The sequence below is a fragment of the Malaclemys terrapin genome, chromosome 2 (genome assembly GCF_027887155.1).
Source record: "Malaclemys terrapin pileata isolate rMalTer1 chromosome 2, rMalTer1.hap1, whole genome shotgun sequence".
NCBI classification, from domain to species: Eukaryota; Metazoa; Chordata; order Testudines; family Emydidae; genus Malaclemys; species Malaclemys terrapin.
The window spans coordinates 3734091-3750645 of NC_071506.1; the positions used below are offsets into that span (position 1 = coordinate 3734091).

Consider the following 16555-nt stretch of genomic DNA (forward strand, 5'->3'; position numbering starts at 1 on the left):
CTCTGGAAATCACTTCCCCTGCTAGCCTGAGAAAAACCAAATGTGGTGAGTGACCTTCAGGGCATGGAACAGTTATTTATTCTGGTAGCACCCTCAGTATGCTGAGTGCTGTCCCCATAGCTAGGGCAGGGCCTATCTAAGATGACAAATGACACCCGAAGGCTGGAGGAGAGGAATGCAATCAAAAATATGTATGAATTTGATATACATTTTAAAATGAAACACCCAGCAACTATACCAACTTCCCCTCCACCCATTCAGCATTGATTGGTCAGTTCCTTGTAGGCATCACAGAAGTATATCTTGAGAATGAACTGGAAGGAGGTGAAGGTAGTGGCCTTCTGAATCAGTTCAGGGAAGGCATTCCATGTGTAGGGGGAAGCATAAAGAAAGCATGACGTGGACATGCGGGAAGACCCAGTTGGTATCACTGGCATAGCAGAGGGATAGGGGGGTTCAAGAAGAAAGGAGGATAAATCGGATGGCTCAGAGTTGCTGGGGCCTTGAAGGAGAAGATGAGAAGTTTGAACTTAACGGGGCAGACTAGAGAAATCAGTAGAGGGATTCAAAGAAGGGGTAAGATACTCTGCCTGATGGACAAGCCAGAATATGAAGTTGGCTGCTGTATTTTGAATAGACAGTAGAGGGCATCAAGGAGGTGGACGGGTGGGGAAGTTACAATAAATCAACACAGGAAACAACGACAACCTAAATGAGAGAGTTTCCCTGAGGCTACATCTACACTTGAGCTAGGGGTGGGATTCCCAGCTCATGTAGACATACTCGCCCTAGCTCTCATCAAGCTAGTGCACTGAGAATAGGAGTGTAGCTGCAATCACAAGGGAAGCAGCAAGCAGCGGCATGGACTAGCTGCCCCAGGTTGTGCACTCATAGGATCTAGGCAGGTTTGTACTTGGTTGACTAGCCCAGGCCACCACTCACTGCTGTCCATGCTACCATGACTACCCTACTATTTTTAGAGCACTAGCTTGAAGAGAGCTAGCATGAGTATATTTACAGGAGCTGAGAATCACCCTCCACCTGCTCCAAGAGTAGACGTGGACGGAGAGAGGGCAACTGCATCTTTCGAACAGAAGCTCTTCAGGGCAGATACCGTCTCCATTGTGTTTGTGTGGCATTCAGCAAACGGGGTAGAGATCCCAACTAAAGCCTTTGGACTTACCAGACTATGGACATTTACTAACCGTAGTAATGGCTGGAATGAGTGGAGGGTGGGAAATGAGTAGTTGCTACTACGGAAACTCTGAATGAATGTTACATCCAGAGGTTTGACAATGGGATCGTTTTTAGGAATAAACTCCCATTTATATCCTCTGTAGGTAGTAATAAATAAATAAACAAAAGGGTTTATATAGCCTGCAGGTTGCATCCACAAGATGGCGGTATAACCGGAACACGGCTCAAATTCCCAGGAAAGCGCAGCGGTGCTCTCCTGCACTGTAAGAGGACTAATGCAGCATACTATACAGGCAACCCAACACTACTCTACTCAGTACTTCTATAGTGCATTCCACCCGAGGATCTCCAAGGGTTTTTACAAAGCTCAGGTCTCTCTCCATTCTACAAATGGAGAAACACAGGGTAAGTGATTTCCCCACGGTACCACATCAATTCAGTGGCACAGCCAGGAAGGTCTAACACCCAGCCCCGGGTCTAACCACTAGGCCAGGCCATGGCACTCTTATGTACACTGGGAGAAAGGAAAACCCTAGTTACAAGCACAAATTTCTCTGCCAATTATTTGCAAATGGCAAGAGTGCAATTTCAGGCAGACATGTGGCTGGGGAGTTTATTTACATTTCAATAATATACATTTTAAAGGGGAAAAAATAGGTATGTAGGCATCTAAACTGCAAATCAACAACAGCACAAAACAGGGGTGCAAAGAAGAAGGTGCAATGCAGCTGCCTGACCGGAGAGCACAGTTATTTGTCCCCACATACCAGGAAACTTGGCTTTGTATTTTTATTCAACTTGAAAATCCCCTTTTTTAAAAGAGAAAGTCACCCCTGCTGCAAAACCCCTGAGTCGGCACAAACAGATCAGCCCGGCAATCTGTATTCGCAGTGAGGTACAGAAAAGGGATACAAAAATCACTTGCCTTGGAAATGGGTCTGGTGGAGAGATTATGTTCCATTTTGTGAAATATGGTGCATTTCTAAGTTTAGAAAATTGCTTTTCCTAAGTATTTTTAGGAGGCAGCACTAAGTTACACCTACGGGTCGGCACAGAGGTATCCCTGCAGTCAGAGGCAGTGACACCCCTTCCTCCAATACATAATTGCTTTATGAATGAATGACATTGCCCTCTTGCACATGGCCCATTAATACTTTGGCTAGAAAAGCTATCCTCTAGTACAGCTGTCCCCAAAGGGTGGGGAGAGTCCTCCCTTAAGAGGGCACGGAGGAACATTTGGGGTGGGGCAGGCTGCAGGCCAGCCCCCACAGGGGACTGGGGAGGGAGCACGCACCACCCAGCCCCCGACCCCGCTCCCAGCCCGGGGGGCATGGACACATTCTATTACTGGTAAGGGGGGCAGGGAGGATGCGAGAGGAAAAGTTCGGGCACCACTGCTCTAGCTCAAGCTGCCCACCACCCAGAGCTCTAGTCCCAGTTCGTCCAGGGAACGGGTGGGTTACAGCATCTGTCGCTTGCGGCACAAATTCATTACAGCTTTCCCCGGGCTGAGGGTATTTCGCTACCCATCAGTCTACGTCACATGCTGCGTAGAGACAGCTCTGCTTTACCTTTCTGGTTCTTCTTTCACTACAGCGAACTGGGCTGACTGACGGTTTGACCTCGTCTGATCCTGCACCTTCTCGCTGCCCTCCAGCTCCTGCTCCAGGGAGGAGCTGGTGCTGCCCTCCCTGCTGACATTGCTGCTCCGCCCAGGGCTGTTCTCTGTGGAGGCCCTCGGCGACTCGGTGTTCTGCTTCAGGGTCTGTAGCTTGGCCAGCGGGATAATGTCACAATTCTGCGGCCGGTGCCACACGGTCCGCTGGGTGGTGGCATTGTAGTAGTAGAACCGTGAGGTGTTCGGGTCAAACAGTTCCCACCACTGGTTCTCGTTGGTGCGCTTTATGCGGACGCCAGCGGGCGGATCCCACACACACTCCCCTGTGATGAGGTTGGCGTACATGCGCTCCCGGGTTCGAGGCTCTATGATTTCCACCCATTCCAGCCTGAGGGAGAACAAAGAGGGACAATTAAAAAGCTGCAGCAGTTGCCCAGAACCAGCTAGGAAGGCAGGGTGGAGAGCAAAGGCTGCTTGGGAGGGGATGCAAGTCAGGTTTTCCCAAACCCTGGCTTGCACTATTCCCTATACAAGGCTATGGATTCCAGTGAATCTCCCTTAAATGCATCCCTTCTGAAGGGCCTTTGCCCCATCCCCAGCTCACAGCACAGAGGGGAGTGAGATAATCTGATGACCATCTAAAAGGCATTTTTTAAAAATCCAAGCACTAACCAGATGTGCTACATTTTAGCTCTGACACTTTTTTCCTCTAGCGTCCTGAACCACCCCCCTACTACCCTCATTAGTACATTGTCTATTCAGATTCAAAACTCCTCAGGGCAGAGACTCGGCTGAGAAATGCTTAGCATGCTGTTGGCACTCGCAAATAATAAAGAAATACAGAGGAATAAAAAGGTGATGCTAAGAGAGAGCAACAAAGTCCAGCAACAACCACATATAATATGGAAATGGAACCACTTTCTATAAATATAGAACCACTGCAACTAGTGACTGCAGTCCTGAACACCAGATTTGGCCCCATTTATCTATTTCCAGGGGAATCTTAGAAGCCCTTTTTGCAGGATTGCTGCAGACTTTCAGACAACACTGAGCGTAACTGGTGTTTGTGAGAAGGAGTTTAGCACTCATGAAAATTGAGAGCTAAACATTGGACAGAGGCTGATATGATGTTGCTAAGAGCTGTAGCAAGCTTCTCTGCATACAACTATGCCAATGAATCTCGACGCTCACCTTCAGCACCTTTTACCTCTCCATTACTAAGCCCCCCAAAAGTCAGCTGCTGCCCTCACTCCCCACCTAGCGCATACCCTGCTAGTCCAGTCCTGGGCTCCAACAAAGCTCTGCCAGCATCCATATCTTTATCTCCACTTCCAGCACCCATTGCTATGCTAGTGCTGAGTCTCTGAGTTCTCTCACCTTCTACACAGGAGATCTCACAACAAATTTTTGGGTGGCCTCAGAGTGCGGCCACCAACTCCTGCCGGTGGCTGCTCGGACAATTTTTCCTAAAATCCTTAACCAACCGTAGGAAAAACAAATTACAATGATTTGGAGATGTATATATGTGGATATGTATTTATGTATGTAAGGGTTTTTTGCAGATTCAATAATAAACATAATGTACAGCTGTTTATTCTTTACTGGACCTCAACAGACTAGAAACACAAATAAGTTGCTTTGCATGTTTTGCCTTTAAAAAACCGACTTTCTAGCTAGTAAGTCTGCTACTGTGAAAAGTGACATTTGTATATTTGTTAATATCACTTTTCACAGCAGACTTACTCAGCCCTGGATGGGGAGGGAGGGAGGGAGCCAGGGGCGATGGGGGGTTGAGGAGGCAGCAGAGGACGGGACGACGTTCAGGGAGTGAGCCCATGGCTGAGTCCTTGGGGCCAGAGCCCGAAGACCTGCATCTCGGGGATGGAGCCCACTGCCACACGGCCCGAGCCTGCTGCCCACCACCCAGGGATGAAACCCAAAGCCGGAGTCCCACCAGGAAGGTGAGGAACTCATACTGGCCACCTGCTCCTACAGTGTGTGTGGCTCCAGAAGGTGGCAGGGCAGAGCCCCGGCTGGCGGCACTGGGGGATGGGCCACGGCTTTCCTGCCCCCCCACCACCCCCCCAATCACCACCCAGGAGGCTCTGCCTGCAAGAAAAGCCCCTAGGGGCTGCATGCGGCAACAGTGGCTGCATTTGAGAAACGGATATGCACGGTGATTCCAGCACATGCTGCTGGCCACCTGCCACGTCTCCTGATTCACCGCTCTCCTGGCCGTGCTTCAACAGCTAGAACGGCACTTCAGCTCGGCAGCACTGACACAGACCCGGCTGCACAAGGAAACTGACTCCCACTGCACAAATCCTGCTTTGGGTCATTCTGCAGCAGACTCCAGGTGTCAAGAACTGGATGCAGAAAAGGAACTAACCTACCCCAGCAGGGGAATTGTGTATACGTGGAAGGGATTAGCATGGTTCCCTCTGCTGTAGCTCTTTAAGTATGTCTACCCTGCAGCCGGGAGCGAACCTCCCTGCCCAGACAGAGACTCATGCTCTAGGGCTCAACCTAGCACAGTACAAATAGAAGTGTGGATGCTGTGGATGGCTCAAGCCACTCCAGCTGCAGGGTAGACATACCCACCGTGTGTCAAGTACTATCCTGACTGTGCAGAGACAGACCCAAACACAGTAGAAAAGAAAAAAGCTTGAGCAGAAAATGACCTATTTATGCCCCATACCATTTCTCCCTCTCCCTCCCCGCAAAAAAAAACCCAAACATTTGGACACCCAAGTCTCCAGGTGAGCTACCGTTTTTTGTACCCTGCTGAGCTACCAAACAGGAAATCAGTTTTGCCTTGCTCACTAAAGAAGCTTCCTTGCTGATGTAGGAGAAAGGAAGGTTTAAAATCATATTCGTGGATAGAGGATCATTCCAGTCAGCAACACTCCAAGGAGCCTCATACATGTCAATCTATCCAGGACAGGACTTTTTCCCAGAGCCCCCCAGATTCCATCTAGCCTGTGAAGTGGGATCTAGAGATACTGAACGGACTCTGAAGATCACTTCTGCAGATACATGGGAGCAAATCCGGACCCTCTACAATTTCAACCCCAATCTTGAATTTGCTACCAGACTAGCCCAGGAGCGCCTGGACAGTACACACAGGTTGCCATGCCAGAGGCACAAGACGGAAAGGGCATGCATCAAAATGCTAGGCACTTCCCAGCAGCCCGGGACCCCTCTACAAAGGAGCTGAAGGAATGTGAACTCCATACATTTTGCAGGGGGCTTGGGGCACAAATATCACACTCTTCTCAGCCTAGAAGAGGAAGCCTGTATTTGGCCAATTAGAAATAGGAGACCACCAGTAAAAATAGATCCAACTGTGACCCAGGACAGGACTGGAATCCCTGTCTCCTGAGAGGAAAAGCCAGAGCACACCAAGACCACCAGACCCACAGCTACACTGGAGAATTATAGACTATCAGGGTTGGAAGGGACCTCAGGAGGTCATCTAGTCCCACCCCCTGCTCAACGCAGGACCAATCCCCAGACAGATTTTTACCCCAGTTCCCTAAATGGCCCCCTCAAGGATTGAACTCACAGCCCTGGAATTAGCAAGCCAATGCTCAAACCACTGAGCTATCCCTCCCCATGCAATTCACTCCCTGTGAGAAATGGAACTTAGCTTCCTCGTGGCATTCAGAGCAGTAGCAGGCTCCTAATGCCGGGAAATATCCCCCCTTCTTTACATCATTATTTCCCCTGCCTTTGGAGAAAGGGTTAAGACTTTACAGCTCTCCTGCTTTCTCCTCAGCCTTTTAATTTACCAGGGCTATTCATCAACTTGCACAACTCAATATATTAGCCCTTCATGAAACAACGGATCAATGGCCAAGGTACATTCACCTCAGCCACTTGCTTTAACACAATTGACCATAAGTGGGAGGTGAAGGGGAAAACTATCCATCCAAATAATAAAGATCTGAGAAGAGCAAGCATTACACAATTACGTCCACCAGGCCTAGAGTCAAACAGATCCGAGAGGCCACAGGCCCTGTGGGGCTGCACGGAGCCCCTCTTTTCACAATAATGATCTCAGCCTCCTACAAAGTGTGCACTGGCTTTGGTTTTGAATCTCTGAAGAGTTGAGAGCAACTAGGAAGGGGGGGAAAGCTTTTCACCACCACATTTTCTCATTTGTCTTTTTACTAACAGCAGCATGCTGAGCTTAGTACCTTTCATATGGAAATAAAGAGCCACCGTGACCACAAGCATAAGAGCCAGTCACTTTGGACCCAGTTGTAATACCCAACATTCCTCCAGCACCATCTGAAAGGGACTGACTGGCACTAACCAGTTCAGCAGTGCAGTAACTCCTCACTTAACGTAGTTCTACTCCTGAAAAATGTGACTTTAAGTGAAACAATGTTAAGCAAATCCAATTTCCCCATAAGAATTAATGTAAATGATGGGGTTAGGTTCCAGGGAAATTTTTTTTCAGACAAAAGACTATATTCTATATTATACACACACACACACACACACACACACACACACACAGAGTATAAGTTTTAAACAAACAATTTAATACTGGTACACAGTGATAATGATTGTGAAGCTTGGTTGAGGTGGAGGAGTCAGAGGGTGGGATATTTCCAGGGAATGACTTACTGCTAAATGATGAAATAGCAATTGGCTGAGCCCTCAAGGGCTAACTCTCACACTCTACTGTACAAGACAGCAGGAAAGGAGGGAGGGCAGACAGAGACAAACAGTGTGTGTGTGTGTGTGTGTGTGTGTGTGTGTGTGTGTGGGGCGCATTTCCCCTTTAAGTATGAAGAGTGGGGTCAGAAGTACACTGCCTTGTTAATTAGATCAGCAAGCTGAGACTAGACCACAGCTGCTGCCGCCTGGAAGCTCCCTCTGTCGGGTGTCCCTCCTGCTCTATGGAAGATGGGGTAAGCGGGATGCAGGAGCAGGGGACACCCTGACATTAGCCCCTCTCTCCCTCCCCGCCCCAGCAAGCAGGAGTCTCTGGGAGCAGCTCCAAGGCAGAGGGAAGGAGCAGCACATGGCAGTGGGGGAGGGACAGCTGCAATTGCTAGCCTGCTGGGCAGCTGCTGCACAGGGAACTTAGGGGAGCGGGGAGCTGATAGCGGGGCTGTTGGTCCACCCTGGTTCCAACCACCCACCAGCTAGCTCCACTGGGCTGCTCTTCCTGCAAGCAGTGGACAAAGCAGACGGCTGCCAAATGACGTTAGAAGGGAGCATTGCACAACTTTAAACGAGCATGTTCCCTACTTGATCAGCAACGTAACAACGAAACTACATTAACCGGTACGACTTTAAGTGAGGAGTTACTGTGTATGCATTTCACAGGGGGAACTGAGGCACAGACAGCTGAAGTGACTTGACTTGACTTGCCCACAGTCACACCAAGTCAGTGACAGATCTGGGATGAGAACCCAGAAGCCCCTACCTCTCAGTCGTATGCTATAGCCACACATCATCCTTTCACCGGTGGAGCGGTCATGGCGCCCATCACCTTGGAACCTACGGTGCTGTAGAGTATTCTGGAATCTCTGTCTCCTCCCATTCCAGCCCCTGTTGCTGATTTTACAGTGCTTGCAATGAACACTGCTGGTGAAGTCAGACAGGCTAGCCTACTGTGTTCTTACTTCACACATTAAAAAAGCAGAGAGCTTTGTAACCGCTGCGGGGTGCAATGAGACAACAGCAAAGACCGTATAATCATTATAACGCAGCAGACTCCCTGGGCTATGTTGTACTTCAAAATGTTGCCGGTGCTCTCCGAGGTGCCACATGAGAATGAAGGTGTGGTAATGCACACCAAAGTGCATTTTACTGGCAGAGAGAAGGGATGCCAACGATACCACGTGTTGTCTGCTTCCGTTCACGGAAGGAGCTGGGGCTACTCATTTTCTGGACAGACGGCATGGTCATGCAGTACAGGTGGCGTTTTCCAAAGCTCACAGTTATAATACTGAGAATAAAAGACCTATATGTTCCCATGTGGGGGTAGGGAGAAATCCCTCCCTCCTCCTCTGCAAACTCCCACCCCCGCAACACGTACATCAGCAATTGTGATAATTTCTCTGAGACATGAATCTTCTTGCTGCTGCCTAAGCGGTTATGACCTCCAGATTAACTCATTATCATGTACTCTGCACAGGGCTACCTTTCAAGGTCACACACAAGCGACAGCTGGTGCAAAGTGTGGCTGTCCACTTGCTTGGGAGCATGAGATGAATGGAGCATGAAAATCCCAGCTCGCATCTGCTCCCAGGTGCAGCGTAAAGATGTTGACACTGATCTACGAGGCCCTATACGCTTTGGATCTTAGCTACTTGAAAGAGTAGCTTTTCCCCATCTACTGCCACAACAGATACCTCAACTAGGGTGCCCGAGTTAGCAGTCCCTGCACTGGACTATCTAAGGACTGGGGAGGCAGGATGTTCACAGGGGAAGGCCTCTGACTCTGGAAATAGCTCTGTGGGCCTACACAGCAGTGTAAGCCCCATCTATCCTCTCAGGCTTCCGTCTGGAGAAGTGACAAAGAGCAAAGTCACACCCTATAGAACCACTGAAGTCAGCAAGTCCTCTTGTCAACCTGGAACTGCTCTACTCCACCCAAGAGAAACAGCAAAAACATCAATCCTGCATCCCATGTAGCATGCTCCCTCCAGAAATTTGGCCCTGCCAGACAACAGAAGCCCTGGAAGATCTTACAAAACGTCAACCATCACCTGTGCCTCTGATCACGCTCCTCACGACTATTGAAAGTCAAGAGAATCTGCAAACGCTACCAGGAGTCGACTTCTCCTTTCCAGAGGGAAATTCAACACCCAGCATAACACATGCAAAAGTCCAGCCAATGCGAAGCCATTTCTTGATGCTATCAGTGGCCTAGCATCCAATCCACTCTGTACACTTCATATTTCTCAGCAAGCGAATTAAAAAGCCAGCAGAACTATGTCCAATTCCACCTCTTCTCTGGCAATATCCTTGATCTCTCCCCTCACCAAACTACAGGACGAAATATCCAATCTTGCATTTAAAAATGGTCAGTGATCGAGGATCCATTACGACCCTCGGGAAATTGTAATTAACCACGGGAACACTCATTGTTCAAAATGATGGCTTATTTAGACTAATCGCAAGACTCGGTGAAAACGCATCAGAATCAACTCTATTCCAAGACTCAATGTGAAGACTTCTTAATGGATTTAATACTTTCTTCAAAAAGACTGTATCCAAGCTATACAGATAGACAAAGGAACAAGCTTCAGTCAGACGGCATTTGAAACGCGCACACCCTCGTTCACCTCCCTCCAAAAAGAATACAGGATTAAAAATACAAGAGGCTGAAAGAATGCTAAAGCCCACTATGCCCCGTTGCTGGAGAAACTCTGCAGTGGGTGTACTTTAGAGATCTGAAAGGGTACCCTGCCTTTCAGGCCCTCAGTTCCACCTTTGAAGTTATTTGAATCAAATATCCTGCCAGTTTTAATTGTCCTGGCACTGGTTACTGTGTTTTCAGTGCAGATGCAGTGACATGTCTCCCTGGAAACAAATTATTTTGTTACACGACCATAACAGAAAGTCAGGAAACATCACCACTCATGATTACCTACGGCAATAAATGGAGCCTTATTCCACACACAGAGTAATTGGAGATCAATTTTCCCCCGACACTTGGGTGCATGAGGAGGATTGTATAAAATTATAAAAGAGAGTCACTCTTGTAACTACACCACTGCTCTGTACTGGATGGAATCAGAACTGCTCAGCTATGTTTCATAGGTCCCGTACAGCTGATTTTCAGCTCCTGTGGCCGAGGCGAGCACTTTCAGAGCAGCCGTTTTGTCTCCACTGCTACTGTTAAGTCCCAAGTAGCTGTGGCATGCAACATAGCGACAACTGTGAAGCTGTGTGAGAACCTATACAGGTTTGTTCAACTATAATGAAGGATTAGGTGAGTGTTTGAGATTGCTAGTGCAATCCAGGTAAATGTGATGGATCAATATTAACTGTCTAAGAAAAACTCCCACTACTCCTTTAAGAGATGAGAGGCGGTAGCTATGAGCTTTTAGTTTCTGTGCCTAATGTAAGTCTCAAACTCTGCCTTCCAGCTGATTCACAATTGCCTGGTACCGGAACAGATCCATCAAGGAGACCTAGCAAGTCAGCATTGCTACACTACTGCTACAACAGCGAGCTCATTAGTCAATGGCTATTAGCCAGGATGGGCAGGGATGGTTTCCCTAGCCTCTGTTTGCCAGAGGCTAGGGGAGTGGGCAGCAGGGGTTGGATCACTTGATGATTACCGGTTCTGTTCATTCCCTCTGGGGTACCTGGCATTGGCTGCTGTCAGAAGACCGGCTACTGGACTAGATGGACCTTTGGTCTGAACCAGCATAGCTGTTCTTATCTAGTCAGATGGCTAGCAATAATTCAAACCTCGCACATCTTCTGATAAACAGCCTTTAACAATTTCAGTAATATCAGTAGTTGTCTGGAAAAGTTACCTTGACAGATAATTTTACCACCCAGAGATACCTGTTACAGTGAAGTACAAGAGTTAAAGTTTGGGGAAATTTTCGATATCCCTTATGACACTGCAGTGATTATGAAATACACTAATTCCGATCACTAGGAGCTTGTACTCGAGTGTATTTTACAGAGAATTGGTTTGGGATTTATTGGTAAACAAGGGTCAGAAGGGAAAATAGTGAGGTAGGCATCTATCAAAGCAAAACAGGGTCAAAAGTTGTCATTGATTCAAGGTTCTGTTTAGAATGAAGTGTTTCGAAGAAGTGGGCTGTAGTCCACGAAAGCTTATGCTCTAATAAATTTGTTAGTCTCTAAGGTGCCACAAGTACTCCTGTTCTTCTTGTTTTGCAGCAGAGGCCTGTAACGTATACAGTACAAGCACATAGAAGATGGAGTTCTTTTAACAGGGTCTGCTTACAAGTGTAATTTTCCTTGGTCCTCAAGCAGATTGCTCAGCGTGGTATGCTACAGAACACACTTTAGCCTGCATACAAAACAGTTCACTCGTCACAAGTTAATACCTTTCTAAAGAGGGAATGCTTAGGTGCTTTAATCAGCATGGCTGCTGCTAGAGCGGCCCAGAGCGTCACTCTGGCTGCATGGTCACAATGTCACTGAAATCCACCCTGGCCACCCCACACTGCACAGACAGGGGTGATGGGCTGTGTCAAATGGTGTTGTGATCTGGTGTGCTCCACCCACAACCTGACTCTTGGCAGCACCCACTCATAGGCTGTGTGGATAACAAAGAGGGGAGACTGCCCAACCAAGAGAGACCAGAGTCCCTGCAGGAGGAGTAGAGGATTAGCAGGGAACAGAATGAGGTCCCTGCCGGGGAGGCTGGGACCAGAAGTTTCTCTCCATCCCTCCCCCAAGAAATATCTGAATGAATGCCACTGCAGCACCGCTTCTGCAACTTGACTACATCACTGACTTCAGCATCATTGGTGAAATGGAGTTCGCAAAGCACTGCCAAGGATTAGACTTAATTCTTTCCTTGTAATAATTTAAATGGGATATTGAAGTGCTATTGTCATCCAAGGTACTAACAGCCTATCCTGTTAAACAGCAGATTGTTAAAACAACGTATTCCTGGAGAACCAACATCAGCTAACCTCAATGAACAGAGAAATACTGGGATTTAATTTGAATTTAAGATTCTTAATGTTAATTAATTTGCCTATTTCAAGACCACTCCTTGAGTAGCTTTTTTTAATTTATTTATGTATTATTCAAGTGACTGTGATAAAATACTATCTTTAGCTTTATAGGGTTTAAGATAACCTAAACAGTTAATAAATTGGCAGAGGTAAATTATTCATGATAAACCAAACAATTCAATCCTTAAACAAGATTCCTTTGCACATCTATGCTACATTAAAACATGACTTTACTGGATTTGGGGAATAGTATACTTTGGTCTTATCTTACCTAGAGAAGTGTTCCACACTGGGGTAGACTCACAACCAAAGGCGTCATCTCTATCGACAGCTCTCCAGAGAGAAAAAGATTGTAACTGAAGTAAATACGGTTTACTGCTTAAGTTCCGTTTTGTTTATTTTTCTCTCTTCCTTTCTTTAATTGGTCAGCTAATTGTGATAATTTTTCCTTCTTGTAATTGTGGTGTCCTCTAAGGTATGGCAAGAGTCCCACCCCAGCTAAAACAACGTGCTTGAATTATCATTAAAGAGAATTAAGATTTGACCCACCTGTTTTTGTTTCTCTAACATTTTTTAAAGTAATTTTGGGGATAAAATTACTTGGCTCTCTACACTTCTTTCTACCCCACACTTGGAAATTACAGGTGCCATCATTAAATACTTCTTCTTCAGCTAATTAATCAATCATCTAGTCATAGAGCACTGACTGCTGGGACTAGTGGTCAGCATGGGCCATGGCTTCATATTAAATAACAGAGTAGCTGCAAGCCATACTTTAGGAAATTAACACCATCCTAAAGACCTACCATCATTTTACAATATTGCCAAGCAAGACTGCTTCAACTATATTTTCATTTCTTTCAAAATGTAAAGATCTGTGTTGATTTGATTCTTTGTTAAACATTCAGGCTCCAAGCAGGACAATTTGGTTTATTATACACATTTCAGAGTGCACACGTTATTCTACTGCAATGTTTTGAATAAAACATTTGTTTTAGCTTCAAGACAAATTGTAGTTCCTAGGCGTGTCAGACCCTAGAAAGCTCAAGCTGATGAATACATGAGCAGAATTGACACAGAATTGCTGAACATCAGCAGTAAAACGCTATCCTCTACCCACCGTGAAAAGCTACCAGAATAATAGCCAAGAACTCCCAAGATAATGGCAAAAAAATCTGTTAAGTCACCCAGCTCTCCTTCTCCAGTAATAAATTCAGTGGCTGCAAGCACCTTTACACAGATAAATTTCCTTAAACTATATAAAACTTAAGCAAGAGGGTACAGGAACTAGAGTAGCCAGAGCAGAAAGTGACGAGAAAACCAAGAGCTGTGATGGGAGTTGCCAAAAAAATCCTAGTCTTCAGTTCCAGTAGAAGTTACTGTTTAATTCTAATGTATGTACTTGTGCAAAAAGTAACAGCTTATTAAACAAAGCACAGGCATCAAGTGCAGAACATGCATGCCATAGATTTTGAAAACCTACAGGAACTAGGAATGAAATCCTGCTTCTCACCTGCCCACCGTACTAAAAAAGCCACATATGGACCCACTCAGCCACCTGCAGTGAGTAACCATATCATCATACTATTCTAATTCTTGGCCTCCTGCACCCCTTTTCTGTCCCCTCCCAAAACCGTATTCTCCACCCTGGAGCCAACAGACAGCCAATGCAGCACATGCGGTACTGGTGCAACAGGTTCACTCGTCGTGTCACACCATTAATTTGGAACGAATCTTTCTGGAAGAGGCCATGTCTTTCTAAACCTTCTGTGAAGCACCTAACACAGTTTTGGTGTTATAAAATAACCGGTCACTAAGTGCTCAAAAGAAACCAGTGCTATATCCAAGGTAATGTCTTCAAACACATGAACTAGCAAGCCCTGCTCTTTGTTTTTACATTGTTTGACACAACTCCATCGCTTCCTATGTCTCTGTTCACTTCTTATTAATGCCCACCCCCTTCCTGCCACTCCATCGCATCTCCCCACCTATCCTTTTCTCATCTTCAGGTTTTCCTTCTACAATGGCCCCTATGCATGGATCCCTCTGCCTACTACCACATCAGTGAGAATGCTCTAACCCCACTAATTCAATCAGGCTATAAACTGTTTTTTCAAACTGGGGTGGGAGAGTCAATTTCAAAGTTTAGGGACCTTATGTAGAGTCCCCTGCTCTGCCAGCAGACTCCCCTATGTACTACAAGAACTCCAGCTTGAGTGCCGCCCCTAACTCAAGTGCAGCTGTATTGACCGGGAGAGAGGAAGTCTCAGGTAGGTCCCAGGCCTTCTACAGCTTTACCAGTCAAAACCAACAGCTTGAACTCTACCCCAGGACCCAGACAAGCCAGCTGCAGCACGCTCACAGCAAGATGTATAGCTTGACGCATGGGCTACCGACATTCTCCACTAGCTTAGTCTTCTGAATGAGTTTAAGATGTGGCCCTGCAGAGAGCATGCTTTCGCATGCTGCATGGGAGGACGCCAGGCCTGTAAAACTAAACTGACGCTTTATAAGGAGAACTATTTACAGAGATACTGCAACTGCAGCTAGCATTGAAGCCATGAGCACACAGACTAACTTCCTCATGGCTTCTCCAAACCCATCTCTCCTGCAACCTGTGCTCCTCATTCCACATAGGTTGCTACTCAAACAGCAACAGACCAATACGGAGGTGGCAGAAGCATGTATCAGAGCAGCAAGTAGGGTTGCCAGGCATCCGGTTTTTGACCGGAATGCCCGGTCAAAAGAGGACCCTGGCGGCTCCAGTCAGCACTGCTAAAAGTCCGGTCGGTGGCGCAGCGGGGCTAAGACAGGCTCCCTGCCTCCATGGGGCTCCCAGAAGCAGACAGCATATCCATCTCCTTGGCGCATTGCCTGTGCCCCAAGCGCCGGCTATGTAGCTCCCACTGGCTAGGAACCACGGCCAATGGGAGCTGCGGGGGCGGAACCTGCTGGGGCAGATAGCACAGAGACCCTGGCCCCTCTGCCTAGGAGCCAGACATGCCGGCCACTTCTGGGAGCCACCTGAGGTAAGTGCCACCCGGCCGGAGCCCACATCCCAAACCCCCTCCTCCACCCAAACTCCCTCCTAGAGCCTGTACCCCTCACCCCCTCCCGCACCCCAACCCCTTGCCCCGTGAAAATGATTGAGGGTGGAGGAGAGTGAGCAACAGAGGGAGAGGGTGGAGTGAGCGGGGGGAGGGGCCTCCAAGAAGGGGCGGGGCAGGGGTGGGTCAAGGGTGTTCGATTTTGTGCAATTAGAAAGTTGGCAACTGTAGTAGCAAGCTCCACTCGATAAAAGTTTGTGATATCCAAGCAAGAAGCAGATGGGAGAAAGCTGCCCAGATCCCCAATATCTGATTACATCAGAGCAGATGGGGATCGAATCAGGCTCCCAAGTTGTGAACATTGATAACAAATAGCAGAAGAACATGCTCAGAGGTTCATCACTCAGCTAAATATTCCAGTTGCTATCCCCCACCCTCCCACAACCCCCTGAGGCTCAGATTGATTCTCTGTCAGCTTGTTTAAATCGGTCCCCCAGTTTTAGGCATTCAAAGACATTCAACTGTATTCTCCATGCTGGATAAAAGCAAGAGATGTAGAACTGAGCATCAGCACCATCCAGAAAGCACTTTCACCCATCTCTTCACTAATATTTAACAGGAGTGGTGACAGAAGAGAATCCCAATATACCCCCCACATGAAAGTCCTTGGGGCAGGAGAGCAATTACCCAACCCTGCACACTTTGGGATCTCTTCTCTGGAGGCTCTCATCCACTTCTACAGGCATGCACAGTACAGAAGGCAGCGGATAACTCTCAGCACGGACACCTGTTCTTTATCCATCACCAGGAGTAGCTCAACCAACTACTGCCCCAAGAGCACTGTAGCTCTCAATACATTGTGGCCCGCTGGAGGCAAAGCTCCTCTGGACCAGTCTTGCACAGAAAACAAACACAACGGAAAAGCCATTTCCCAGCAGTTAATGACTGGCTGGGTTAAGGGAAACTCAGCGCTTCACCTCAGTATCAGCTACTCC

At 47.4% G+C, this 16555-nt stretch overlaps 1 protein-coding gene across 2 annotated transcripts in view; it reads right to left on the bottom strand.

The window, feature by feature from the left end:
* The window catches only part of ARHGAP39 (Rho GTPase activating protein 39), a 423580-nt gene that overhangs the window by 262548 nt on the left and 144477 nt on the right, over nucleotides 1-16555 (bottom strand). For both annotated transcript variants that reach the window (XM_054018891.1, XM_054018890.1), the window contains exon 2: nucleotides 2769-3203. In XM_054018891.1, coding sequence (XP_053874866.1) covers nucleotides 2769-3203 — 435 coding nt within the window. The remainder of the gene's footprint in view (nucleotides 1-2768; nucleotides 3204-16555) is intronic.